Source organism: Oncorhynchus masou, chromosome 18, assembly GCF_036934945.1.
Source record: "Oncorhynchus masou masou isolate Uvic2021 chromosome 18, UVic_Omas_1.1, whole genome shotgun sequence".
Taxonomy (NCBI): Eukaryota; Metazoa; Chordata; class Actinopteri; order Salmoniformes; family Salmonidae; genus Oncorhynchus; species Oncorhynchus masou.
Window position 1 is genome coordinate 50420995 of NC_088229.1, and position 26851 is coordinate 50447845.

Below are 26851 nucleotides of genomic sequence, written 5' to 3' on the forward strand. Positions count from 1 at the left end.
AGACACTGATTTATATATATATATATAAAAACAAAAAAAAGAGTAATGTTTATTACAAGGATACAAAACGCACAATCATACAAAATTGGTAATGGCATTTAAAAAAAAATCAAGCGTCGAAGCTCTTGGCCTGCAGTTTTTCCCCGTCTCAGTAACGCCTTTGTCTTGGCGAGAAGATTTTGCTGGGGTCGCTGTCTCTCTCCCTCTCCTTTTCTCGCTCTTTTTGACTGTTGGGAGAGAGTGCCTCCTCGGGCCCAGCCCGGCTGCTCTTCTCGCTCTTGAAGAGGTCTCGTCCAGTCCGAAGAATGTGCTCCTCAATTTTGCGGTGGCGTTTCATGTCTGACAGTACCTTGTCCAACCTAGCCTCCCGTTTGACAGAGGACCGAGCTGAGGACCCTGCGAAAAGAGGACAATGCATGAATAAACCCCAGAATGAGGGTAGTGGTTGACTGCAGTTAACCATTGAGGGTATTTGTTTTAGTTCAGCTGGTGGGTGGAGTTACTCCCGGGTTGAAAAAATGATCGTATTTGTTTGCTAACCAGTAGTGCTGAGCGAGTAACTAAAAATGTGATAATATATATTTTTTTTAAACAAGTAACTGACCTACATCGGGTCAATTATTTGAATTTCATGTCACACAAGTTTCTCTAGAGATGAATCAGATCCAGCCTGAACTGTGCAATGTTGTAATTTCCAACAGGCCAATATTCTACATAGTTTAACTCATAAAATGTGGTCCTTAACTACAATGACCATAATTTGTTGCGCATCAACTTGTCTGATCTGTGTTTATTTCACACCTGCTACAGAAGAGCGAAGAATGCGCAATCGTGAGGTGATAAAGAGCAGCTGTTGCTTTGAGGTATCTACCAGAAAATACATGATCTAAGTGATTGATATGTGGTATTCAGCAGTCAAAAGTACGCCTGATTTAATTTTAAGAACTACAAAATTGTGATTTTGTGAGGTACAGGCAGAACCTCTATAGAGATGAGATGACTTGGAATGAAATAAAACAAATGTAATACACTAGCAAACAGATTTAAATGTGAACAAATGATGGTTAACAAGTGGCAGTAATGGGCAGTCACTACTATCATGGGACTTTTATTAATTTATTCTATGTTACAGGATTCAACCCACATAATACATAGTCCATTTAATGTAAATAATCATAAACCTGTGATAATTCTTTCATAATCTAACCGACTGAAAAAGCACTAATAACCTGGCTGCCTTCCGGGCATGAGCCAGGTACCCCGTTGAAGCAGACGGCGAAATTGGCTCAACAAAGTCAAATGTCAAGCATGTGGAGAACAGCGTTAGTATTCTGTGTTTTGAAGAAAACTAGTTTGAAAATTAGTGCATACATTTTATGCAAGATACACTATATATACAAAAGTATGTGGAGACCCCTTCAAAATGAGTGGATTCGGCTATTTTCGGCCACACCCGTTACTGACATTGGCAGTAGTATGGCCTTAACTGACGAGCTCAGTGACATTCAACGTGGCACCGTCATAGGATGCCAACAAGTCAGTTCGTCAAATTTCTGCCCTGGTCAACTATGTGCTGTTTATTGTGAACTGTAAGCGTCTAGGAGTAACAACGGCTCAGCTGCGAAGTGGTAGGCCACACAAGCTCACAGAATGGGACCGCTGAAGTGTGTAAAATCATCTGTCCTCGGTTGCAACACTCACTTCCGAGTTCCAAACAGCCTCTGAAAGCAACATCAGCTCAAGAACTGTTTGAGCTTCATGAAATGGGTTTCCATGGCTGAGCAGCTGCACACAAGCCTAACATCCATATTAATGCCCATGATTTTTGAATGAGATATACAACAAGCAGGTGCCCACATACTTTTGGTCAGGTAGTGCACATATTTTTATGAACAATGCATCATGCCACCTTCTTGATAATTATGCCCCAGCACTAGTTTTAGCTGCACTCCGGTTCAGTCTAATTGAATCTCATCAAATCACTGAATATGACTCGATATTAGGCAATAGGCAAGTGCTTATAGACCCTAAGTTTCATGAGAGATACTGTAGAATGAAAGGTATCTTCCAAAACAAAGAATGAGGTAAGTGAAAGTCATGAGCAGCGAGTCATACCTGGTGTCCTGCGTCGGTTGATGAAAGCATTTTTTGGAGTTTGTTGTATCTGTTCTTCATCAAAATCAAACTCTGTGGGAGATGGGGCCCTGACAAAGAAAGAAAATACTAGTCATCCATACTGCCATAGTTTATCTTTATAAAAAACAGGGGGAGTCCCTAGGCCTCTATTTCAACAAACCTAACCCAATGGTGAATCTTAGCACTGGTGGTAGCACCATAGTTTTTTTGGGGGTGTGTCAAATATTTTTGCAATTTTCCCAACCTGAATTATGGGCGCAGCAGCTGGCTATGGTGTGAAATGGCTAGGCTTTGACAAATAAACAAGTTGTAGGTTTGTCAGGCTTGACCCCCTCACTGGCCAATCAGAACTTGCTTCATGGCTAAATGTGTGGTTGCTTCAAGTTGTGTATTATATGTATTGCATTGTCAGCAAATCCAATTCGAATGTTAGTCCATTTATAGCCTATTTTCTTAAAATGCCCTACAGCAGTGTTTCCAAACTTGGTCCTGGGGACCCCAAGGGGTGCACGTTGTGGTTTTTGCCCTAGCACTACACAGCCAATTCAAATAATCAACTGTGTAATACTAGGGCAAAAACCACAACGTGCACCCCCTCAGGGTCTCCAGGAAACGCTGGCCTACAGAAACAAAATATAATGTAGGCCTATCCCATATTTCCTAAATATGTTGAACATGTTTACACTCTGCATTGTTCTGAGTCAGGGATGGCAACTGGCGGCCCTCAATTTCCAAAACGGGGCCCCTGACCAGTCAACTCAGTCGGGGTCTCAACTTACTGTTGAGTGTTAGAATACACAGTCACTCACTCAGATAGCATATTAACATGGCATAAGTCCTGGTAAAATGGCAGGAAATTTGCTTTAAAATTGTAAAAAGTCTCTAGGCCCCATGGCAAATTTTCTCTGCGCCCCGTTGAAAACTGCAGACTTGCAATAAATGTACTTTTAAAATAGTTTTTTTGATTTGATTTTTTAAATGATAAATCTTTGCTGTCATGATGGACCCAGTAAAATGTTTTGTCCGTGGGGTGGGGGTGCCACCCAACCAAATCTTGCTTAGGGGCCGGCTCTGGCCACTGGTATAATGCATTTGGTTAAGAGTTTACTCTAACTGCACAAATCAAACTTTTTGGGACTAGCCAGAGAGCCTTTTAGTGATAGCACATTCATCAGGGACCCCCTCATAAATCAGAACACAACTGGGGTGAGATGAAAAATAGCATTCAATGAGTTTTTCTATGACCTCGGCAATGCAAGGGCCGGCCCAAGTCAAGGGCCCTGGGAAGACACATTTTAAGTCCCGCCTCTTGGCATCGAAGAGCCATTTTTGCAGTTTAAAACTTCTCTAGGTTAGGGGGCACTATTTTCACCTCCGGATAAAAAGCGGGCCCAAAGTAAACTGCCTGCTACTCAGGCCCAGAAGCTAGGATATGCATATATGGAGTTTCCAAAACGGTTAAAATAATGTCTGAGCATAACAGAACTGATTTGGCAGGCGAAAACCGAGAAAAATCCACCCAGGAAGTAGAATTTTTTTCATTTTTTTTTCTATTCAATGCCATTACCGTATCCATTGACTTAGGACTCAAATTGCGGTTCCTATGCATTCCACTAGATGTCAACAGTCTTTAGAAATTGTTTCAGGCTTGTATTCTAAAAAATGAGGGAGTAAGACCAGTCTGAATGACTGGACCCTAAAGTGTCACAGAGCTATCTCATGCGCAATCCTGAGTGCGCCTTTCTTGTTTACCTTTTATATTGACAACGTTATTGTCTGGTTGAAATATTATTGATTATTTAGGCTAAAAACAACCAGCGGATTCAATATAAACATCGTTTGACATGTTTCTATGAACTTTACAGATACAATTTGGATTTTTTGTCTGCCTGTTGTGACTGCGTTTGAGCCTGTGGATTACTGAAGAAAACGTGCAAACAAAACGGAGGTTTTTGGATATAAAGAGAGACTTTATCGAACAAAACAAACATTTGAGTAAATTAATGTCTTCTGAGTGCAACCATATGAAGGTCATCAAAGGTAAGTGATTAATTTTATCTCTATTTCTGACTTGTGCAACTCTTCTACTTGGCTGATTACTGTTTGTAATTAATTGTCTGCTGGGCGATGTTCTCAAATAATTGCATGGTATGCATTCGCCATAAAGCCTTTTTGAAATCTGACTCTGTGGTTGGAATCACAAGAAGTTAATCTTTAAACCTATGTATAACACTTGTATGTTTTCAGAATTTTTATAATCTGCGCTCTGCAATTTCACTGGATGTTGGTCAGGTGGGATGCTACCGTCCCACGTAACCTAGAGAGGTTTTAAGTAAATTTTCTGCAATTCTAAGTGCATTTATGTCCCAAATAAATGTTTAAGGGGAAAACAAGAAGTATTGAGTTGAAACGTTTATAATTGGTGGAGTACTGTGGATACCAATATCCATGTGAGTCTCCCAGGCCCATGTTGCCCTGCGTTATGAACATAAATTGTAGATTAAGAGTTATGTAATATTTTTGCATTGGATTTTCAGAAAATTATATACAGTAATAGTGGAATGATAGTTTCACATTTTTTTCCCCCAAAAAACTTATTGGGCCCACACAATTGCATTCTAATGGTGCAGCCATTCTTATTGGCCATCAAAAGACGGACTGGACTAACTCTTGTTTTCAAAGTGACTGTAACCAGCAAATCTCTGAGAATTGTGGATGTGGGTACGCAGACCTGCAAGCCACTGTGGCCCCTCATGGTACTCATGATGAGTTGAGATTTTGTGGCACCTACCCGTTCTAAGTAAATATGGAAATACACTCAGTGCCTTCAGAAAGTATTCATACCCCTTGACTTATTCCACATTTTGTTGTTACAGCCTGAATTCAAAATTGATTAAATAAATAAAGGTGCACCCATCTATACACAATACCCTGTTTTTAGAAATGTTTTGAAATGTATTAAAATTAAATACAGATATCTAAGTTACATAAGTATTCACACGAGTCAATACTTTGTAGAAGCACCTTTGGCAGTGATTACAGCTGGGAGTCTTTCTGGGTAAGTCTGTAAGAGTGTTCCACACCTGGATTGTGCAACATTTGCCCATTCATCTTCACAAAATTCTCCCAGCTCTGTCACATTGGTTATTGCTAGACAACCATTTTCAGGTCTTGCCATAGATTTAAGTCAGAATTGTAACTTGGCCACTCAAACATTCACTGTCTTATTGGTAAGTGAAAGGTGAACTAATCTTCCAGTGTCTGGTGGAAAGCAGAATGAACCCGGGTTTTCCGCTAGGATTTTGCCTGTGCTCAGATCCATTCCTTTTCTTTTTTATCCTGAAAACAGATTACAAGCATACCCATAACATGATGCAGCCACCACTATGCTTGAAAATATTGAGTGGTACTCAGTAATGTGTTGTATTGGATCTTCCCCAAACATAACACTTCAGGACAGAATGTTTGTTTTACAAAAAGAATTGTAGTATTACTTTAGTGCCTTGTTGCAAATGTGTTTTGTGCAGGTTTCCTTGTTTTCACTCTGTCAATAAGGTTACTATTGTGGAGTATCTGAACCTGTTATTGATCCATCCTCAGTTTTCCCATCACAGCCATTTAACTCCTGTTTTAAAGTCACCATTGGCCTCATGGTGAAATCCCTGAATGGTTTCTTTACTCTCTGGCAACTACGTTAGGAAGGATGTCTGTATCTTTGTAGTGACTGGGTGTATTGATACACCATCCAAAGTGTAATTAATAACTTCACCATGCTCAAAGGGATACTTAGTGTCTGCTTCGGTTGAATCCGTTTTTGAAATTCACTGCTCGACTAGGGTAGTCATTCAAAAATCATGTAAAAACCTTATTATATGACTTGTTAAGCACGTTTTTACGCCTGAACTTATTTAGGCTTGCCATAAAAGGGGTTGAATACTTATTGACTCAAGACAATTCAGCTTATCATTTGTAATTAATTGGGAACATTTTGGAAGAACATAATTCAACTTTGACATTATGGGGTATTGTGTGTAATAAATTTTATCCCATTTCAAATTCAGGTTGTAACTGTAAAAAAAATGTAAAAAAGTGTGAATACTTTCTGAAGGCATTGTAGCAATAGCCTACCATCGCCATTGAAATTGCCAGTAGTGGCTTTTCAACGTGAAAGGTTAAAAAACAAACAGGCAAATAACTTACAAGCGGATTCAGAACTTTGGACAGTGATCGTAATTCCCGAGATTCAACAAAAGAAAGTGGAAGATGCATTTTTTTTAAACAAAATTATCAACGAAAAACAATAAGTCATTAAATAACTTGTTCCTAAACATGCTTCCTGAGTCGCTAACACCTTTCATGCATTGGGCATCCAAACTTCACAGAAGCTGGACAAAAATAATGTCCAATATAAATAAAAAAGGGGAATATGTTGACTGTTTTGCTGATCGTGATATTTTAATAAAATGCCAGTGCGCCAGTTTTTACATGACGCAATTGCAAACTAAAGTGTGTTTGAAAATAGAGCCCCTAGACTTGTTCAATAAGAAGAGCTAATTTTGGTTTTCCATTGCGTACCACAATGAACACAACTCTGCTTACAGTAGTTATCCTGGACCAGAGCTAGAAGGAAACATAACCAACCTTAGATATAAATGAATACACAACTCACTTGCGCTCTCTATCCTCCCTCTCCCTCTCTTTTGCCGCCTCGTCCTCATCATCCCTCTCGGGCGAGGGGGTCCTCTCAGGTGTAGGCGGTCTTCGAGGAAGGGGCACAAAGTTCAATTCCAGCTTCTCCCCTTTTGAAAGGAGCTCATACAGTCTTTTGATTTCGTCGGGAGGGGGCATCCAGTTTTTGGGGTCCTCGATTTCATCATCGCTATAGGTGATTTCCCACTCTCGCTCCACCTGCTTTCGATCGCCTCCCTCCATCTTGCTGTCTGCTTCCATCTCCCCCTTCTGCCCCTCTCCTTCCATCGCATCTCCACTTTTGTCTCCATCTGGAAAAAACAGATGAATCGGACAGAAGCATACATGTGTGTTAGTGTGTCATTCTTGAATTGCCGTGGTATTTGCAACCATGAAAAACTCATCCAAGGACGCCCTCCAGCTATTCTTTTTACCTTTCCTGTTACAAAACAATATCCCAAGTATAAATGAAATAACAATAAATCTAAGGCCCTTTTTGTATCCCAAAAATGTTGACGGAAAAACTAAATACGAGCATGTCTTGTTTATGACACCTTTCCCACTTTTGTGAAATATCATCCAGCCGCAATCTAGTTATTTATCGAATCGGGTATTCGGTGGGGTGGGCGAGAGGCCAGTGGCGATGCGTGAATTTGGCAAGGGAACAGTAAAGACAGATGTGTAAATTAGAAGTTAATTACTATTAATCAATCATTTGTATGGTTGCATAGGCCCTAAATAGGAAACGCAACATGTAAAAAGATCCCCAAAATGTTCCGTACCCACAAAAAGCTTCTCTGTAATCTTTTATTTCACTAAGCAAGTCAGTTAAGAACAAATTCTAATTTACAATGACGGCCTACCCCAGCCAAACTCTAACCCGGACGATGCTGGGCCAATTGTGCGCTGCTCTATGGGACTCCCAATCATGGCCGGTTGTGATATAGCCTGGAATCGAGTCTGTAGTGACACCTCTAGCATTGAGATGCAGTGCCTTAGACCGCTGCGCCATTCTGGAGCCTCAACATCCCTGTTAGTGAGTACTTATCCTTTACCAAGACAATCCATCCACCTGACAGGTGTGTCATATCAATAAGCTGATTTAACGGCTTGATCATTACACAGGTGCACCTTGTGCGGGGTACAAAGGGTCATTCTATAATGTGCCGTTTTGTCACACAACACAATGCAAGCGATGTCTCAGGTTGAGAGAGTATGCAACTGGTATGATGGTTGCAAGAATGTCTACCAGAGCTATTGCCAGAGAATGTTATGTTAATTTCTCTACCGTAAGCCGTTGTTTTAGAGAATTTGGTTGTACGTCCAACCGGCCTCACAACCGCAGACCACGTGTAACCACGGCAGTCCAGGACCTCCAAATCCAGCTTCTTCACCTGGGGAATCGTCTGAGACCAGCCACTCGGACAGCTGATGATCTGTGGGTTTGCACAACCAAAGAATTTCTGCACAGACTGTCAGAGACCGTCTCAGGGAAGCTCATCTGCACGCTCGTCGTCCTCACCAGGGTCTTGACCTGACAGCAGTTCAGTGTCGTAACCGACTTCAATGGGCAAATGCTCACCTTTTGATGGCCACTGGCACTGAAGAAGTGTGCTCCTCACAGATTAATCACGGTTTCAACTGTACCAGGCAGATGGCAGACGTGTGGGTGAACCCCATGGTGGTGGTGGGGTTATGGTATGGGTAGGCATAAGCTATGGATAACGAACCCAATTGCATTTTATCGATGACAATTTGAATGCACAGAGATACCGTGAAGAAATCCTGAGGCCCACTGTGCCCTTCATCTGCCGCCATCACCTCATGTTGCAGCATGATAATGCACGCCCCCATGTCGCAAGAATCTGTACACAATTCCTAGCAGCGGAAAATGTCCCAGTTCTTCCATGGCCTGCATAATCACCAGGCATGTCAACCATTTGCGCATGTTTGGGATGCTCTGGATCTACGTGTACGACAGCATGTTCCAGTTCCCGCCAATATCCATCAACTTCGCACAGCCATTGAAGAGTGGGATAACATTCAACAGGCCACAATCAACAGCCTGATCAACTCTTTGCAAAGGAGATGTGTTGCGCTGCATGAGGCAAATGGTGGTCACACCATATACTGACTGGTTTTCTGATCCACGCCTCTACCTTAAGGTATCTGTGATCAACAGATGCATATCTGGATTCCCAGTCATGTGAAATTCATAGATTTAGAACCAAATTAATTCATTTCAATTGACTGATTGCCTTACGGAAAAGAGAGAGTGACAGCTGCATGCATGTGAGCTCACATTTTTCAAGACGTTTTTTGCAAAAAGATAGATTTGTAGTAAGATAAACTTGAATTTTTCAGCAGAGACATATACATGATGCTACTCTCCACAGCATAACCTTCACTCTAGATCAAAACTCGAAACCTACAACCTAATTTTGGACAAAATTACCTGGAAGGATTAACACTACCAAGAACACCATCCAACCTGGAACTGAGACAGACCAGATACAACTTCAATTAGTACTGAGGTGGAGGCCTTTGAGCCCAACAAATGGCAGGTTACCCCACCCAAATCCAGAGGCCTTGAAGCTTCTTCCTGCTGTTAAAAGACCATCCCAAGTGGGTGTGACACCGACTACCGTTGCCTGCTGCACTGCTGTTTGGATTCCACCTGGCGATCTGTTTACGGTCTGCCCTGGCTTGTCTCCCCATCTGGTACAGGTACCCCTACCACACTCCCCCCTCTCTCCCAAGCTTTCGCTCGCCTCCAGCACACGTGCACTGTTGGGGCGAGCATGACTCCAAACAAAGCATGACTCCAAACACCCAGAAAAGGCTACTCTCCTCAATGTTATCCTCACAAATAATCCTGATAGGTATCAGTCTGGTGTTTTCTGTAATGGACTTAGTGATCATTGTTTTACAGCCTGTGTTCGTAATGGCTGCTCAGTGAAACGATGTGTCATAGACGCTTGCTAAATAACTTTAATGAGCCAGCCTTCCTTCATGACCTTGCCTCTGTAAATTGGTATAGAATCAGCTTGATTCCCTTTGTTGAAGACACTTGGACCTTCTATAAAAAATATATTTTCAGTGATATTGTTAACCGCCCCCATAATAAAAATGAGAATTAAAAACAGGTTCAGCCCCTGGTTCGACCGTGATCTTGCAGAGTTACTCCACCTCAAGAATTGCATTTGGCGAAAGGCTCGGCACACGCATACTCAGGCTGACTGGCTCTCGTTCAGGCAAATGAGAAATAAGTGCACTCAAGCTATCTGGAAGGTCAAAGTTAGTTACTTTAAGGAGCAGTTCTCTCTCTGTGGGTCAAACCCCAAGACGTTCTGGAAAACAGTTAAAGATCTGGAGAATAAACCCTCCTCCTCACAGCTGCCCATGTCCCTTAAAGTTGATGTGGTTGTTACTGACAAGAAGCACATGGCTGTGCTTTTTAAATCATGATTCCTATTTGACTCAGCCATGCCTCCTTGCCCTTCCAACATTTCCTCATCTCTACAAAGTTTCTCCCTGCAGGCGGTCACTGAGTCCGAGGTGCTAAAGGAGTTCCTTAAACTTGACCCCCAAAAAACATTGGTCAGATGGTGTAGACCCTTTATTCTTTAAGGTTGCTGCCCCTATAATCGAAAACCCTGTCTTTCCTCTCTGGGGAAGTTCCCATTGCTTGGATGGCAGCCATGGTGCGTCCTTTATTTAAAGGGGGAGATCAAGCTGATCCTAACTGTTATAGGCCCATTTCTGTTTTGCCCATCACCAATTAGCTCAGGCAGTAGGAAGCTCTCTCATCCATTTATATGCAGATGATACAGTCTTATACTAAGCTGGCCCCTCCCCAGATGTTGTGTTAAACGCTCTACAACAAAGCTTTGTGTCCAACAAGCTTTCTCTGCCCTTGACCTTTGTTTTGGAGATGTTCAGAGCAAGGTTGTGGTTTGGTAAGAACAATGCCTCTCTCCCCACAGGTGTGATTAGAACTTGAAAGTATGGCTACACTGTCCTTCTCTCAGCACATATCAAAGCTGCAGGCTAAAGTTAAATCTAGACTTGGTTTCCTCTACCGTAATCGCTCCTCTGTCACCCCAGCAGCCAAACTAACCCTGATTCAGATGACCATCCTACCCCTGCTAGATTACGGAGACGTAATTTATAGATCAGCAGGTAATGGTGCTCTTGAGCGGCTAGATATTCTTTACCATTCGGCCATCAGATTTGCTACCAATGCTCCTTATAGGACACATCACTGCACTCCTCTGTAAACTAGTCATCTCTGTATAACTGTCGCAAGACCCATTGGTTGATGCTTATTTATAAAACCCCCTTACTGCAGCCCTCATCCTCCACATTTAACACCTGCTCTGCCAGTCACATTCTGTTAAATGTCCCCAAAGCACACAAATCCCTGGGTTGCTCGTCTTTTCAGTTCGCTGCAGCTAGCGACTGGAACGAGCTGCAAAAACACTTAAACTGGATAGCTGTATCTCAATCTCTTCATTCAAAGACTCACTCATGGACTCTCTAACTGACATGACTTAAGATGGCGCCAACAGAGATGGTCGCCTCGCTTCACGTCCTTAGGAAACAATGCAGTAATTTGTTCTTACATTGTTAGCCCAGAAAATCTGAAGTGTTATTACATACAGCCAGGAAGAACTATTGGATATAAGAACAATGTCAACTTACCAACATTACGAGCAGTAATATAACTTTCCCGAAGTGGATCTTTTGTTCAGACCTCCACCCAGGACATTAGATTAGAACACACCCACAAGGGTGTGTTCTTTACCACCGTATTGTTCACCGAATACCTTTTTTGCACTATTGGTTAGAGCCTGTAAGTAAGCATTTCACTGTAAGGTCTACTACACCTGTTGTATTCGGCGCACGTGATAAACTTTGATTTGATTTAGATCTAATCCCAGAGGTCGAACCAAAACAACTTCATCGCAGAGTAGGTAGACGGAGTGACCTCCTGGTCAAACTTAGAAAGCGAGCACACCATTCACCGCTTCTGAGCATATTATTCGCCAATGTCCAGTCTCTAGACAACAAGGTGGACAAAATTAGGGCACGAGTTGCTTCCCAGAGAGACATCAGAGAAGGTAACATTCTCTGTTTCATAGAAACATGGCTCACTCGGGATATGTTGTCAGTCGGTACAGCCACCAGGTTTCTTCAAATGTCGCACCGACAGAAACAAACGTGTCTCTGGTAAGAAGAAGGGCGGGGGTGTATGCCTCATGATTATCGACTCGTGGTATAATCATAACATACAGGAACTAAAATCCTTTTGTTCACCTGACCTAGAATTGCTGACCGCATTATCTCCCAAGAGAATTCTCTATGAGTGCAATATGTGCCATGTAAGAAAGCTAACGTTTAAGTTCCTTGCTCAGAACATGAGAACATATGAAAGCTGGTGGTCCCTTTTAACACGAGTCTTCAATATTCCCAGGTAAGAAGTTTTAGGTTGTAGTTATTATAGGACTATTTCTCTCTATACCATTTGATTTTCATATACCTTTGGATGTTCTTATAGGCACTTTAGTATTTCCAGTAACAGTATAGCTTCCGTACCTCTCCTCGCTCCTATCTGGGCTCGAACCAGGAACACAACGACAACAGCCACCCTCGAAGCAGCTTTACCCATGCAGAGCAAGGGGAACAACTTCTCCAAGTCTCAGAGCGAGTAACGTTTGAAACGCTATTACCGCGCACGCCGCTAACTAGCTAGCCATTTCACATCACATCGTTACACCAGCCTAATCTCGGGAGTTGATGGGCTTGAAGTCATAAACAGCAGTGCTGCTGGCAAAACGCACGAAAGTGCTGTTTGAATGAATGCTTATGAGCCTGCTGGTGCCTGCCATCGCTCAGTCAGACTGCTCTATCAAATCATAGACTTAATTATAAAATAATAACACACAGAAATACGAGCCTTAGGTCATTAATATGGTCAAATCCGGAAACTATTATCTCGAAAATAAGACGTTTATTCCTTCAGTGAAATATGGAACCGTTCCGTATTTTATCTAAATGGTGGCATCCATCAGTCTAAATATTCCTGTTACATTGCACAACAATGTTATGTCATAATTACGTAAAATTCTGGCAAATTAGTTCGCAATGAGCCAGGCGGCCCAAACTGTTGCATATACCCTGACTCTAGTTAAATAAAAGGTGTAAAAAAAGATATATATATATATATATATAAATAAAAATCAGCAAAATCGCCGTCCAAAATGACCGATTTCCGATTATTATGAAAACTTGGCCCTGATTAATTGGTAGACCTCTAGCTTAGACCTCTAGTTTACATATCCTAAATTACTCATCTCATATGTAGATAATATTTTATACTATCTATTGCACCTTGCCTATGCCATCGCGCATCCATGTACATATTCTTACTCCATCCCCTTACATTGTGTGTATAAGGTAGTCGTTGTGAATTTGTTAGATATTACTGCACTGTCTGAACTAGAAGCACACGCATTTTTACTACACTCGCATTAACATCTGCTAACCATGTGTATGTGTCCAATAAAATTTGATTTGACAGTTTGCGTGTTGTATTGTTGTCTCTACCATCTTGCTCTTTGTGCTGTTGTCTGTGCCCAATAATGCCCAATAATGTTTTGTGCTGCGGTGTTGCTGCCACACTATGTTGTCGTCTTTGGTATTTTGTTATTTTATTTTAAATGTTTAATCCCAGCCCCGCAAGAAGGCCATTTGGTAGACCGTCATTGTAAATACGAATGTGTTCTTAACTGACTTGCCTAGTTAAATAAAAACTAAAAAATATGAACTGTACCTCAGTAAAATCTTTGAAATTGTTGCATGTTCCATTAATATTTTTGTTCAGTGTATTAGACCTAGGCTACAATGAATTTAAGCCATCACCTGAGCTTGGTTGTAGGTAAACATCTGAAAGAATGACAAGAAAACCCACCGAAACATGCCTAAATCCTGCTATATTGTTCTGTGGGCAGATTAAACAAAATTAGTTCAATGCAGATCAGCGCTAGATTTTCTGACGACCTAATTAAGCATTCAAAGAATCAAACATGGCGGAGGTTCGATAATGCAGTGGGGTTTCTTTGCGACCTCTGGTGCAGAGGTCCTTGAATATGCAAAGTGTTTTGGAGTCCAGTGTCCAAAACCTTGGTCTCTGTCGAAGGTTGTGGGTCTTTCATCAGTACAACCCCAAACACACATCAAAAAGCATCTGGGAAGGGTTAAGGGAAAAATGCTGGACTGGCCAGCAATGAGTACAGATCTGAATCCATTACAAAACCTATGGTAGCAGTTGGTCTAGTCTGTAAACTAAATTATAAACTGGGTGGTTCGAGCCCTGAATCCTGATTGGCTGACAGCCGTGGTATATCAGACCATATACCACAACATTTATTTTTACTGCTCTAATTAAGTTGGTAACCAGTTTATAATAGCAGTAAGGCACCTCTGTGGTTTTTGAGATATGGCTAATATACCACACGGCTAAGGGCTGTGTCCAGACACTTTGTTGTGTCGTGCCTAAAAACAGCCCTTAGCCGTGGTATTTTGGCCAAATACCACACCTCCTCGGGCCTTATTGCTTAACATCACTAGAGTAGGGGGCAGCATTCGGAATTTGGATGAAAAGCATGCCCAAATTAAACTGCCTGCTACTCAGGCCCAGAAGATAGGATATGCACATAGTAGTAGATTTGGATAGAAAACACTCTAAAGTTTCCAAAACTGTTAAAATAATGTCTGAGTATAACAGAACTGATATGTCAGGCGAAATACTGGGGAAAATCCAACCAGGAAGTACTATTATTTTGAAAGGCTGTTTTTCCATTGAAAGCCTATCCACCATACAAAGACCTAGGACCCAGTTCACGGTCTCTATGGCTTCCTCTACATGTGGCCAGTCTTTAGGCATTGTTTCAGGCTTTAACTATGAAAAATGAGGGAGATACAGCACTTTCAATCATCAGCCATGCGCCTGATCGGGAAAGCGCCTTTCCTATTGACAAAGCTTTTGTCCGGTTGAAATATTATTGATTTCAAAAACAACCAGAGGAGTGATTTTAAACATCACTTGGCATGTTTCTACTAACTTTTTATTGGACTTCTTGTCTGGACTTAGTGCACGCGCCTTAAGCATTCGGATTACTGGACAAAACACACAAACAAAAAGGAGGTATTTGGTCATAAAGAGGGACATTATCGAACAAAACAAACATTTATTGTCTAACATTGAGACCTGGGAGTGCCACCAGATGAAGATCATCAAAGGTAAGTGATTCTTTTTAATGCTATTTCTGACTTTTGTGACACTCTCCTTGGCTGGAAAATGGCTGTATGGGTTTCTGTGGCTAGGTGCAGACCTAACATAATCGCAAAGTGTATTTTCTCCGTAAAGCCTTTTTGAAATCTGACACAGATGTTCCATTAAGGAGAAGTTTATTTAGTCGTATGTTTAACACTTGTATCGTTTATCAATGTTTATGATGAGTATTTCTGTCATTTGATTTGGCTCTCTGCACTTTCTCCCGGATGTTTGTTTGAGACAATGCATTTCTGACCATAACGCGCCACTTTAAACTGAGATTTTTGGATATAAATATGAACTTTATTGAACAAAACATACATGTATTGTGTAACATGAAGTCCTATGAGTGCCATCTGATGAAGATCAAAGGTTAGTTATTAATTTGATTTCTATTTTTGCTTTTTGTGACGCCTCTCTTTGGCTGGAAAAATGGCAATATGGTTTTCTGTGATTAGGTGCTGACCTAACATAATCGCATGGTGTGCTTTCGCAGTAAAGCCCTTTTGAAATCAGACACTGTGGTTGGATTTCTAAGAAGTTTATCTTTAAAATGGTGGATAATACTTGTATGTTTGAGGAGTTTTAATTATGGGATATCTGTTGTTTTGAATTTGGCGCCCTGCAATTTCACTAGCTGTTGTCGAGGTGGGATGCTAGCATCCCACTTATACAAGAGAGGTTAAGCACCCCTCAAACACAGCTGAAGAGTGGGACAAATTACCAGTAGAAAAGTGCAGCAATCTCATTGACGGCTACAAGAAGCATTTGTCAGTAGTTATCTTGGCCAAAGGCTGTGCATCAAGTACTAGCTCCTGGCCTGGGTGCTAATATTTTTATTTCAACTTTATTTAACTAGGCAAGTCAATTAAAAACAAATTCTTATTTACAGCATACCAAGAGGCAAAAGGCCTCCTGCTGAGACGGGGGATTAGAAAAAAAAACATCATGACAAGAGAGACACCACAACACTGGATAAAGAGAGACCTTAAAGAGAGAACACAACATGGCAGCAACACAACAACACGGTAGCAGCACAAACATGGTACAAACATTGTTAGGCACATACAACAGTGTGAAAGGCAAAAAAGTAAGCGCGACAATACATCACGCAAAGCAGCCACAAGTGTCAATAAGGGGGTATATATTTGAGTCTTTGAATGAAGAGATTGAGATAAAACTGTCCAGTTTAAGTGTTTTTTGCAGCTCATTCCAGTTGCTAGCTACAGTGAACTGAAAAGAGAAGTGACCCAGGGATGTGTGCGTTTTGGGGACCTTTAACAGAATGTGACTGGCAAAACGGGTGTTGTATGTGGAGGATAAGGGTTGCAGTAGATATCTCAGATAGGGGGGAGTGAGGCCTAAAAGGGTTTTTATAAATAAGCATCAACCAGTAGGTCTCACGCCGGGTATACAGAGATGGACAGAGTACAGTGATGTGTCCTATAAGGAGCATTGTTGGCAAATCTGAGTGGCCGAATAAAGAACATATAATAAAGAACATCAAGCTGCTTAAGAGCACCCTTACTTGCCAATCTATGGGTGGTCATCTGAATCAGGGTTAGTTAGGCAGCTGGGGTGAAAGAGTGATTACAAATGAGGAAAGCAAGTCTAGATTTCACCTTGGTCTGCAGCTTGGATATGTGCTGAGAGAAAGACAGTGTACCATCTAGCCAGACTCCCAAGTACTTGTATGAAGTGACTACCTCAAGCTCTAAACCCTCAGAGATAGCAATCACACCAGTTGGGGGGGGGGGGGGGGCAATTCTTCTTACTGAACCACATAACCTTGTTCTGAACACCTCCAAAACAAAGGTCAAGGGCAGAGAAAGCTTTCTTGTAGAGCGGTTTAACGCAGAATCCAGGGAGGGGCCAGTTGAGTATAAGACTGTTTCCTCTGCATATAAATGGATGAGAGAGCTTCCTACTGTCTGAGCTACACTACATCACCAAAAGTATTTGGACACCCCTTCAAATTATCAGATTTGTGTATTTCAGCCACACCTGTTGCTGACAGGTGAATAAAATCAAGCACACAGCCATGTAAATCTCCATAGACAAACATTGGCAGTTGAATGGCCCATACTGAAGAGCTCAGTGACTTTCAACATGGCACCGTCATAGGATACAACCTTTCCAACACGTCAGTTCGTCAAATTTCTGCCCTGCTAGCGCTGCCCCGGTCACCTTTAAGTGCTGTTATTGTGAAGTGGAAACATCTTGGAGCAACAACAGCTCAGCCACGAAGTGGTAGGACACACAAGCTCACAGAACGGGACCGCCGAGTGCTGAAGTGCGTAAAATCGTCTGTCCTCGTTTGCAACTCACTACCGAGTTCCAATATGCCTCTGGAAGCAACGGCAGCACAAGAACTGTTTGTCGTGAGCTACATGAAATAATAAACTAAAACATCACATTTACATAAGTATTCAGACCCTTTACTCAGAACTTTGTTGAAGCACCTTTGGCAGCAATTGTAGCCTTCGAGGCTTCTTGGGTATGAATACTATCTGAATGCACTGTAACGGGCCAGAGATAGATCGTCTGTGAAAAAGGGTATACTTGCTGTTCACACAAACCAACACTGTTTTGGATGGGAATGTCCGTTCTACTAATTCTAATCCTATGGGACAATTGTTATATGTATGTAGTATTTGTAGCATTGTACAGCTAAGCCAGAGTCATCTTCAGACCTAAGTCAAATTTAAATATCGGGCTGTGTCATCATCACTTCGGATAATTATTTGACACGTTGAACTTTTTAATTTGAACAATTCTGGGTGGCAAAAGCTGTAAGGGGATAAGGGGGGAGAAAAAAGACAGATCAGATCTTGAAAACGTGACCACAGTAATTGGTGAGTACGTTTTTCATCATCGATTGCAAATGAGCATTTGCGCAGGTATTGTAAAAAGTGTTAAAAACAATGACTTATAAATGACTCATGGCAGAAAGAATGGTGAATATTATTCCAGATACTGATATGGGTTAAAGGGATACTGCGAGATTTAGGTTGTTTTTCAGATTAACTCATTTCTGTCTCAGCGTGTAGTCTGGAGATGTTAGCACATAGTTAGCTTAGCACAATTACTAGAAGTCTCCCACAGTAGCCAGGTCCTCTCAAAAACAGACTTTCAACTACTCCAAAGCTGGGTGGTTGTGTCATGTCTTATTATGTCTGTTCCTGTCCTTTCTCTTCACTCTGTCTCTCTCTGCTGGTCTTATTAGGTTACCTTCTCTTTCTCTCCTTCTCCAGCTGTTCCTCATCTCCTCTAACTAGCTCATTCACCCTTTCCCCACCTGTTCCCTTTTTTCCCTCTGATTAGGTCTCTATTTCTCTCTCTGTTCCTGCTACTTTCGGTGTCAGATTCTCGTTTGTGTTTCTCATGCCAGAAGCAAGCTATCGTCTCGTTTGCTTCCACCTAGTCCTATCCTGTCGGAGTCTGCCTGGCAGGTGCATCCTGCACTCTACTAACTATCTTTTGTTCCATTGACAACGTCGGAAGAGGATCTATGCCATTCCTGTTTTTTCATTAAAGAACTCTGTTTCTGTTAAAACCGCTTTTGGGTCTTCACTCAAGTACATAACAGGTTGGTCATTTTAGTCTTACGAAGCTATACATAGTAGGGATGCATGATATATCGGTGAATATATCGGTATCGGCCGATGCCTAGTTCAACGCACAATGTGCAAAACTGATGTCAAAGCTGACGTGCATACCTATTTAACGAAGGTAAATGATGTAATGAATCCATGTAAAATTTTGCATAACACAGCATTCCTAAACTAGCCCACAATGTCTGCTGTGTGGATTGAGCAGTCAAGCAGTCATTTGAAAGAGTAACACATTTTCAGCGAGACAACTCAAAGGCGAAATCCATTAAAGCCAAGATAATGGAATTCTTTGCCCTTGACAATCAACCGTTCTCTGTCGTGGGTGATGTTGGCTTTCGCCGACTGGTCGAGCACCGTTACGCACTACCAAGTGCGCTATATTTCAGATGTTGCCCTACCAGAGTTCCACAGTAATAGCATCACTGCTATTAGCTTCACGACATACATAGTATTGAACACCGTTTGGGTCTTTGCGTGTAAAAAAAGATAGTAGCACTCAAAGCTGTGCAAAAAAAGTCAGCAAACGAACGATGTGTTTACAAAACCGCGTTGGTAATAAAGCATAATTTGTTCGACCGCAACTTCTAGGGTAGCTAGCTTTAGTTTGATACCTAGCTAGCACCAATACAACCAACTTGAAAACAATGACCAGTAGAAACTGCAGTAATTTTCATTTATTCTTAGCAATGATTTAGGAATCCTTCTGAGTAAGTATTAGCTAGGTTGCCACTTGTTGTTCACCTATTGAAATTGAACAGTTCATGCAAATAAATAGCTAGCCAGCTACTTAACCTTGTTGTCCAAAGCTAACGTTATAAAGCAGCCAGCTAGCTTCATCTGGCTAGTGAGGTTCGATCGGACCGGGGTTATGTGTTGTGAAGCTAGCCACAATAAGGATTAGGCACAATAGTAGAATTTGCGGTTTGCCTTCAGAATAAAAATATGTCATTGACAGTGATGTAAATGAATACAAATAGTAGAATTATACCATACTTTTATTTTTTAGGCAAACTGCAAAGTCCACTATTGTGGCTAATTCTTATTGTGGCTAGCTTCACATAGATGGGTCCGACCACCATTAATACTGTCTTATAAATTAGGGTTATTTTAGATGACACCTCGCTATATAGCTACTGAAACAGATTGTCGTTTTGCTATCTTTTTGAGGAAGAACATTGTTTGCATCCATGAGGTAGATAGCTTTACCAGCATCAGAGTCCAAATGTGCACTTCAAATCAAATCAAATCTTATTTGTCACATACACATGGTTAGCAGATGTTAATGCGAGTGTAGCGAAATGCTTGTGCTTCTAGTTCCGACAATGCAGTAATAACCAACAAGTAATCTAACTAACAATTCCTAATCTACTGTCTTATACACAGTGTAAGGGGATAAAGAATATGTACATAAGGATATATGAATGAGTGATGGTACAGAGCAGCATAGGCAAGATACAGTAGATGGTATCGTGTACAGTATATACATGTGAGATGAGTATGTAAACAAAGTGGCATAGTTAAAGTGGCTAGTGATACATGTATTACATAAGGATGCAGTCGATGATATAGAGTACAGTATATACGTATGCATATGAGATGAATAATGTAGGGTAAGTAACATTATATAAGGTAGCATTGTTTAAAGTGGCTAGTGATATATTTACATCATTTCCCATCAATTCCCATTATTAAAGTGGCTGGAGTTGAGTCAGTGTCAGTGTGTTGGCAGCAGCCACTCAATGTTAGTGGTGGCTGTTTAACAGTCTGATGGCCTTGAGATAGAAGCTGTTTTTCAGACTCTCGGTCCCAGCTTTGATGCACCTGTACTGACCTCGCCTTCTGGATGATAGCGGGGTGAACAGGCAGTGGCTCGGGTGGTAGATGTCCTTGATGATCTTTATGGCCTTCCTGTAACATCAGGTGGTGTAGGTGTCCTGGAGGGCAGGTAGTTTGCCCCCGATGATGCGTTGTGCAGACCTCACTACCCTCTGGAGAGCCTTACGGTTGAGGGCGGAGCAGTTGCCGTACCAGGCGGTGATACAGCCCGCCAGGATGCTCTCGATTGTGCATCTGTAGAAGTTTGTGAGTGCTTTTGGTGACAAGCCGAATTTCTTCAGCCTCCTGAGGTTGAAGAGGCACTGCTGCGCCTTCTTCACGATGCTGTCTGTGTGAGTGGACCAATTCAGTTTGTCTGTGATGTGTATGCCGAGGAACTTAAAACTTGCTACTCTCTCCACTACTGTTCCATCGATGTGGATAGGGGGGTGTTCCCTCTGCTGTTTCCTGAAGTCCACAAGCATCTCCTTAGTTTTGTTGACGTTGAGTGTGAGGTTATTTTCCTGACACCACACTCCGAGGGCCCTCACCTCCTCCCTGTAGGCCGTCTCGTCGTTGTTGGTAATCAAGCCTACCACTGTTGTGTCGTCCGCAAACTTGATGATTGAGTTGGATGCGTGCGTGGCCACGCAGTCGTGGGTGAACAGGGAGTACAGGAGAGGGCTCAGAACGCACTCTTGTGGGGCCCCAGTGTTGAGGATCAGCGGGGAGGAGATGTTGTTACCTACCCTCACCACCTGGGGGCGGCCCGTCAGGAAGTCCAGTACCCAGTTGCACAGGGCGGGGTCGAGACCCAGGGTCTCGAGCTTGATGACGAGCTTGGAGGGTACTATGGTGTTGAATGCCGAGCTGTAGTCGATGAACAGCATTCTCACATAGGTATTCCTCTTGTCCAGATGGGTTGGGCAGTGTGCAGTGTGCAGTGTGGTTGAGATTGCATCGTCTGTGGACCTATTTGAGCGGTAAGCAAATTGGAGTGGGTCTAGGGTGTCAGGTAAGGTGGAGGTGATATGGTCCTTGACATTGATATGGTCCTTCACATTTCCATAATCATAAAACAAATGTAATATACAGTGTCAAAGTTTATGATCACTATGTTTGATGTACAGTTACAAGATGTCATGGCGCTATATCCTGGGTTGTCCTGAACAGAATTAGATTATATTATATTGTGAAGACAATTTGCCGTGGAACATGCATCTGAATGCACTCATGACTCCATTCTACTCTCACCAAAACTACAATTTGCTTCTCTGAATTACCTAATGAAAGCCTAACACTGTAATATCGTATTTTATAATTTAGCTAGTCATGTTGTTAATAGAACAAGCTTTCAAATTATACCCACCTGACCCAGATAATGGACCGCTTTTGGATTGCGTAAACAACAACAGTACATTGTGTAAAGGCGGAGATGCAGGGTTGTGTTCCAAACAAAACGTCTACAAGTGTGCTTTCTAATACTTCCTCAACCGCACAGCTAGGAGAGCTGAAAAAAGTGCCTTATAGTTGAAGACACTTCTTTGATATATAAAAGTGCATTCAAATGACTAAACTGTACACACTCAAAAAACCTTGTTGCACCTACTCCAAATTTGCTCGTTATGCTACTGAATGTATATAGAGTATTTTCAGATTTTGTTATCAACAAAATGAGATGAAAAGTACAGTAAATGTAGAATGCACATAAAATCAATAGTGTAATGTTAGGATTCCGTCTTCTGTCAGGTGAACTGTTGTGTCCTCACCTTTAGTCTAATAACTGTCCCATAATCTCCAAACTGTTCCCTTTTAATTGCTACCATGGTTATGCATTTCCATATTTCTTCTGAAAGAAAGATCTCAATTTAGCCTTATCTATATAGGCCAATTCCCACGAGTGTAAGTGATTAAATAGCATAAGCGAAAGTTTACAACAACAAAAAATCTGGCGTTTGTGCAATATGTTTGGAGTGTTGACAGTCAACATTGTAACTGGCTTTAACGAGTGTAGGCCTTCACGCATCGCACTTCTCAAATAAAAAAATACTAGGCTCCCGTAAATGGAATTGTATGTGTGAGGCACATTCTCAATAAGCCAGATATATCCCAGGCCTGCCATTCATACCCCTGGCGTTAATGGACTGAAAAATGTTAACAGCCTACATTTGGAGGAGCGCGTCTTTGGTAGCTGGACAAGAGGCGCTCTTTGGAAATATGGGGAGGTATTCAAGCTAAATGGAGTATGCATTGCAGGTAGGTCTATGTGAATTGTGAATAATGCAAAAGCATGTTGGCAAAAGCCTCACGTGTAGACCATTTAAAAACCTTTTATGGATAGACTACTTGGCTAATGCATGGCCACGATAAGAAAGACACCAGACACAAGCAATTGTTACAGGAAAATAACTTATATGTTTCTAAATAGGAGTGTCACCGGATTATCTCAACTCTCGTTCCATGATGGGCATATAGCCTACCGAAGGGTTTTTATGCACATCCAAAATAATAAAAGGAGCTGGATAAAATAATGTAATAGCCTACATAGATAAAAAGGGGATTTCCGCTCACTGTTTTGCTGCTACCACAATTCACCTTTTAATAAAGCCTTGGTGATTAAGATTTATTTCAAAGCAGTCTCACGAGCCAAACCTTTTATCGATAGTCTTGACTACTTGGGGAATGCATTGGGCATGACAAAAAAAACTGCCTTCACTGAGAGGAGGCTATAAAAAAATATATATGTTTCTAAATACGAGGTTTACGGCCACAAAAAGCACACCTCTCTTGTTCCATGTGCATATGGGCACTGTGCACCACGGCTGGATAGGCTGGACTTTCGTTGTCAAAATCCTGTCCTCACAAACCTTAAATAGCCACACCAGCACATACTGAAAATGGCACTTTGGCGCACCTTTTTAAGAACACACCTCAGATATTGACACCCCTCCCACCACAGCACAAGCGAGCTCATATAAGACAGGTAAATTACCAATCTTGGTGCTAGGGTTTGAATATAGAAGAACGCAGGCTTTAACAGGTCAAAATTGCAAACAAGCGTGCGTTTCACAATTGCGCTGGCTTAACGCTAGCTGAAAATAGAGCCCATTGAGGACACATAGGACTTAAAGCAGCTAGCTAGGTAGAGGCTTCTTTCTTCCCATACAGTTGTGAGTGTAGGTAGCATTACCCCAGAGGGGCCTACCTTTTGCATCCTCTGATTTTGTCTCCTCTGCTTTTGCAGCTGCCACATCTGTCCCATCTTTGTCACATTCCTCTTCCCTACCAGTGGTTTTCTCAGTGTCCCCCACTCCGAGCACCTCTATTCCCTCTCTCAGTGAGGAGTCTGTTGTAGCCTCTGCAGCCTGCATCATCTTGTTGTTGCTACTATGCTAGAGAGAGAGTTTGCGTTGAGTTACATGTTAGCACCAGTAACAGTAATGTTTACTACAAACCCACTCCTAGTACAGAAGACATGCATATAAAAAAACATGATCTATGTTGAGAATGTGTCTTTCAATACAGCTTATGGAGAAATTTCAGGTCAGAAAAAAAGCCTGGCTATGACATGGACGCTGAACATTTAGCCTGCTCCACAGTCCCTATGGAAGCTCTAATCTACATTCCCTGGTTATATTCTGTTGATGAACTCTTTTAAACTGTCTCCATGGCTAAGGTAATACATGTTATCTTACAAAAAGTTGGTTTAAAACTAATCCTTGATGCGGACAAGACTAAATATACAGTGCCTTCAGAAGGTATTCATACCCCTTGACTTATTTCAACAACAAAAAAAGCATATTTGACAGCGATTACAGCTGTGAGTCTTTCTGGGTAAGTCTCCACACCTGGATTGTGCAACATTTGCCCATTATTTTTTTCCAAATTCTTCAAGCTCTGTCAAATTGATTGTTGATCAAGTCGCTCTGGATAAGAGCGTCTGCTAAATGACTTAAATGTTAAATGATTGCTAGACAACCATTTTCAGGTTGCCGTAGATTTAAGTAAAAACTGTAACTCGGCCACTCAGGAACATTCACTGTCTTATTGGTAAGAAACTCCAGCTTAGATTTGGCCTTGTGTTTAAGGTTATTGTTCTGCTAAAAAAATGTTTTGAATCTCCCAGTGTCTGGTGGAAAGCAGACTGAACCAGGTTTTCTCCCGTGCTTAGCTCCATTACATTTTTTAAAATCCTGAACACCCATAATGATTACAAGCATACCCATGACATGATGCAGCCACCACCGTGCATGAAAATATGGAGAGCAGTACTCAGTAATGTGTTGTATTTGCCCCAAACATAACACTTTGTATTCAGGACAAAAAAGTTAATTGCTTTGCCACATAGTATTACTTGCTACGATTACTTGTTGCAAACAGTATGTTTTGGAATATTTTTATTCTATACAAGCTTCCTTCTTTTCACAATATAATTTAGGTTAGTATTGTGAAGTAACTACAATGCTGTTGATCCATTCTCAGTTCTCCTATCACAGTCATTAATTAAACTCTGTAAAATAAAAACATTTAAATAAAAAAAGCTGAATATCCCTTTGAGCATGGTGAAGTTCTTAATTACACTTTGGATTGGTGTATCCAAACACCCAGTCATTACAATTTAAAGTCACCGTTGGCCTCATGGTGAAATCCCTGAGTGGTTTCCTTCCTCTTTTGCAACTAAGTTAGGAAGGACGCCTGTATCTTTAATGACTGGGTGTTTTGATACACCAATCCAAAGTGCAATTAATGGTGGTCGAATCTGTTTTTCAAATTCACTGCTCAACTGAGGGACCTTACAGATACTTGTATGTGTAGGGTACTGACATGAGGTAGCCATTAAAAAAATAATGTTAAACACTATTGCACACAGAGTGAGTCCATGCAACTTATTATGACTTGTTGAGCACATTTTTACTCCTGAACGTATTTAGGCTTACCATAACAAAGAGGTTGGATACTTATCGACTCGTATATGTAGAATACCGAAGTTTGAGGTTTGTCTCTTAGAAGACTTTAAACGGGACATGTTGCCACAGGTATTTTCCAAGTTCCATTGATTTCAATACAATATCGATGTGGTTGATTAATTTGCGTGCGCACTATTAGTTACAGTAAAACAAGCTCATCAATTTCAGTCTGGAGTGACCGCTTGGCAAATATTAGTGAGTGGGCCGTTTTAAATGTACTAATTTAGCAAAATACAAGTAAGCTGAACACACATCTGACATGTGTATAGAGAGTATTTTTTTATGTCTTGGTCTTCAACATATCAATGTATTTCAACATATTGATTATTCATTTGGACAGAATTCTACTTAAATCAGGTAAAAACGACTGAATAAGCCAAAAAAAATGATATGATTGATAGATTTGGATGATAGTGAAATCGTGAAAATATGTTTTTTGCCTACTTTTAGCCTAGCTACACATTACATGTTATTAAAGTCAGCTAGCTATATGCTAGCTGACTAAACTCCACTCCATGGTGAAGACGTTTCTGACGAACTCCACCAAAGGAGTGGAGCAGAGACCAGGCTTTGTGGAATTCAAGTCTGACTACAATCGATTTGCCTAAGGTCAATACTTCAAAATAATTGAATTACGAAACATGTACCTTGTACTTGTGTGTCCTCTGTAGTTGCCTGCCTTTTATTTTGCTGAAATCCATACTTTTTCAATAAACGTTAATCAAATACAACCACAGGCTGGTTTCCTTGTTGAGATTCAACTGGCACATGCGATGAGTTGCCATCTTAGATCAACAGTAATGAGCAAATTGATAAAGTTTGAATCTCAGCAAACAAACAAAACCATGCAACTACACTGTGGACAAATATATGTAAATTAAGCGTTTCAGAATTAAACACGTTTAAAGCATTGACCTTGGGCGAATCGGTGTAGTCGGAGCTGAATTCCACAAAGCCTGGTCTCTGCTTCACTCCTTTGGTGGAATTCATCATAAACTTCCTTCACCATGGAGTGGGGTTTAGTCAGCTAACTATATGTTAGTGAGCAGAAACATGCATTGCAATTGTCACTGTAAGAAACTATTACAAGATATTGCGTTTGCTACCTTAATCCAATTGTCAGTTTGTTTTCGCAGATAGATCGGGTAGACAACGCAAATTATCCTACCAGTTAGTAATTTATAAATGCATCAAAAGTCTAAACATTCAAAACTAAGCAGATGGGAGACACACAGACGTAAACACAGCGCCATTTTCTGGAGAAACGAGACAGCGGGGGCGGGGCGTAGGGA

At 41.3% G+C, this 26851-nt stretch overlaps 1 protein-coding gene across 7 annotated transcripts; it reads right to left on the reverse strand.

Annotated features, from left to right (window-relative positions):
• Positions 1-21: 21 nt before the first annotated feature.
• Positions 22-26824, reverse strand: pagr1 (PAXIP1 associated glutamate-rich protein 1). Of its 7 annotated transcripts, none has more exons than XM_064923574.1 (5): positions 26666-26824; positions 23798-23979; positions 6806-7136; positions 2116-2204; positions 22-396 (listed from the first exon to the last, which is right to left on the reverse strand). In XM_064923574.1, the coding sequence occupies exons 2-5, from the start codon at positions 23964-23966 to the stop codon at positions 149-151; spliced, it is 837 nt and encodes a 278-aa protein (XP_064779646.1). In that variant the 5' UTR covers positions 23967-23979; positions 26666-26824; the 3' UTR covers positions 22-148. The 7 variants fall into 7 exon arrangements, with proteins under 7 accessions (XP_064779646.1, XP_064779645.1, XP_064779642.1 ...); XM_064923573.1 differs by having other exon boundaries at positions 23798-23984; XM_064923570.1 differs by lacking the exon at positions 26666-26824 and adding an exon at positions 26475-26650 and having other exon boundaries at positions 23798-23984.
• Positions 26825-26851: the final 27 nt, after the last annotated feature.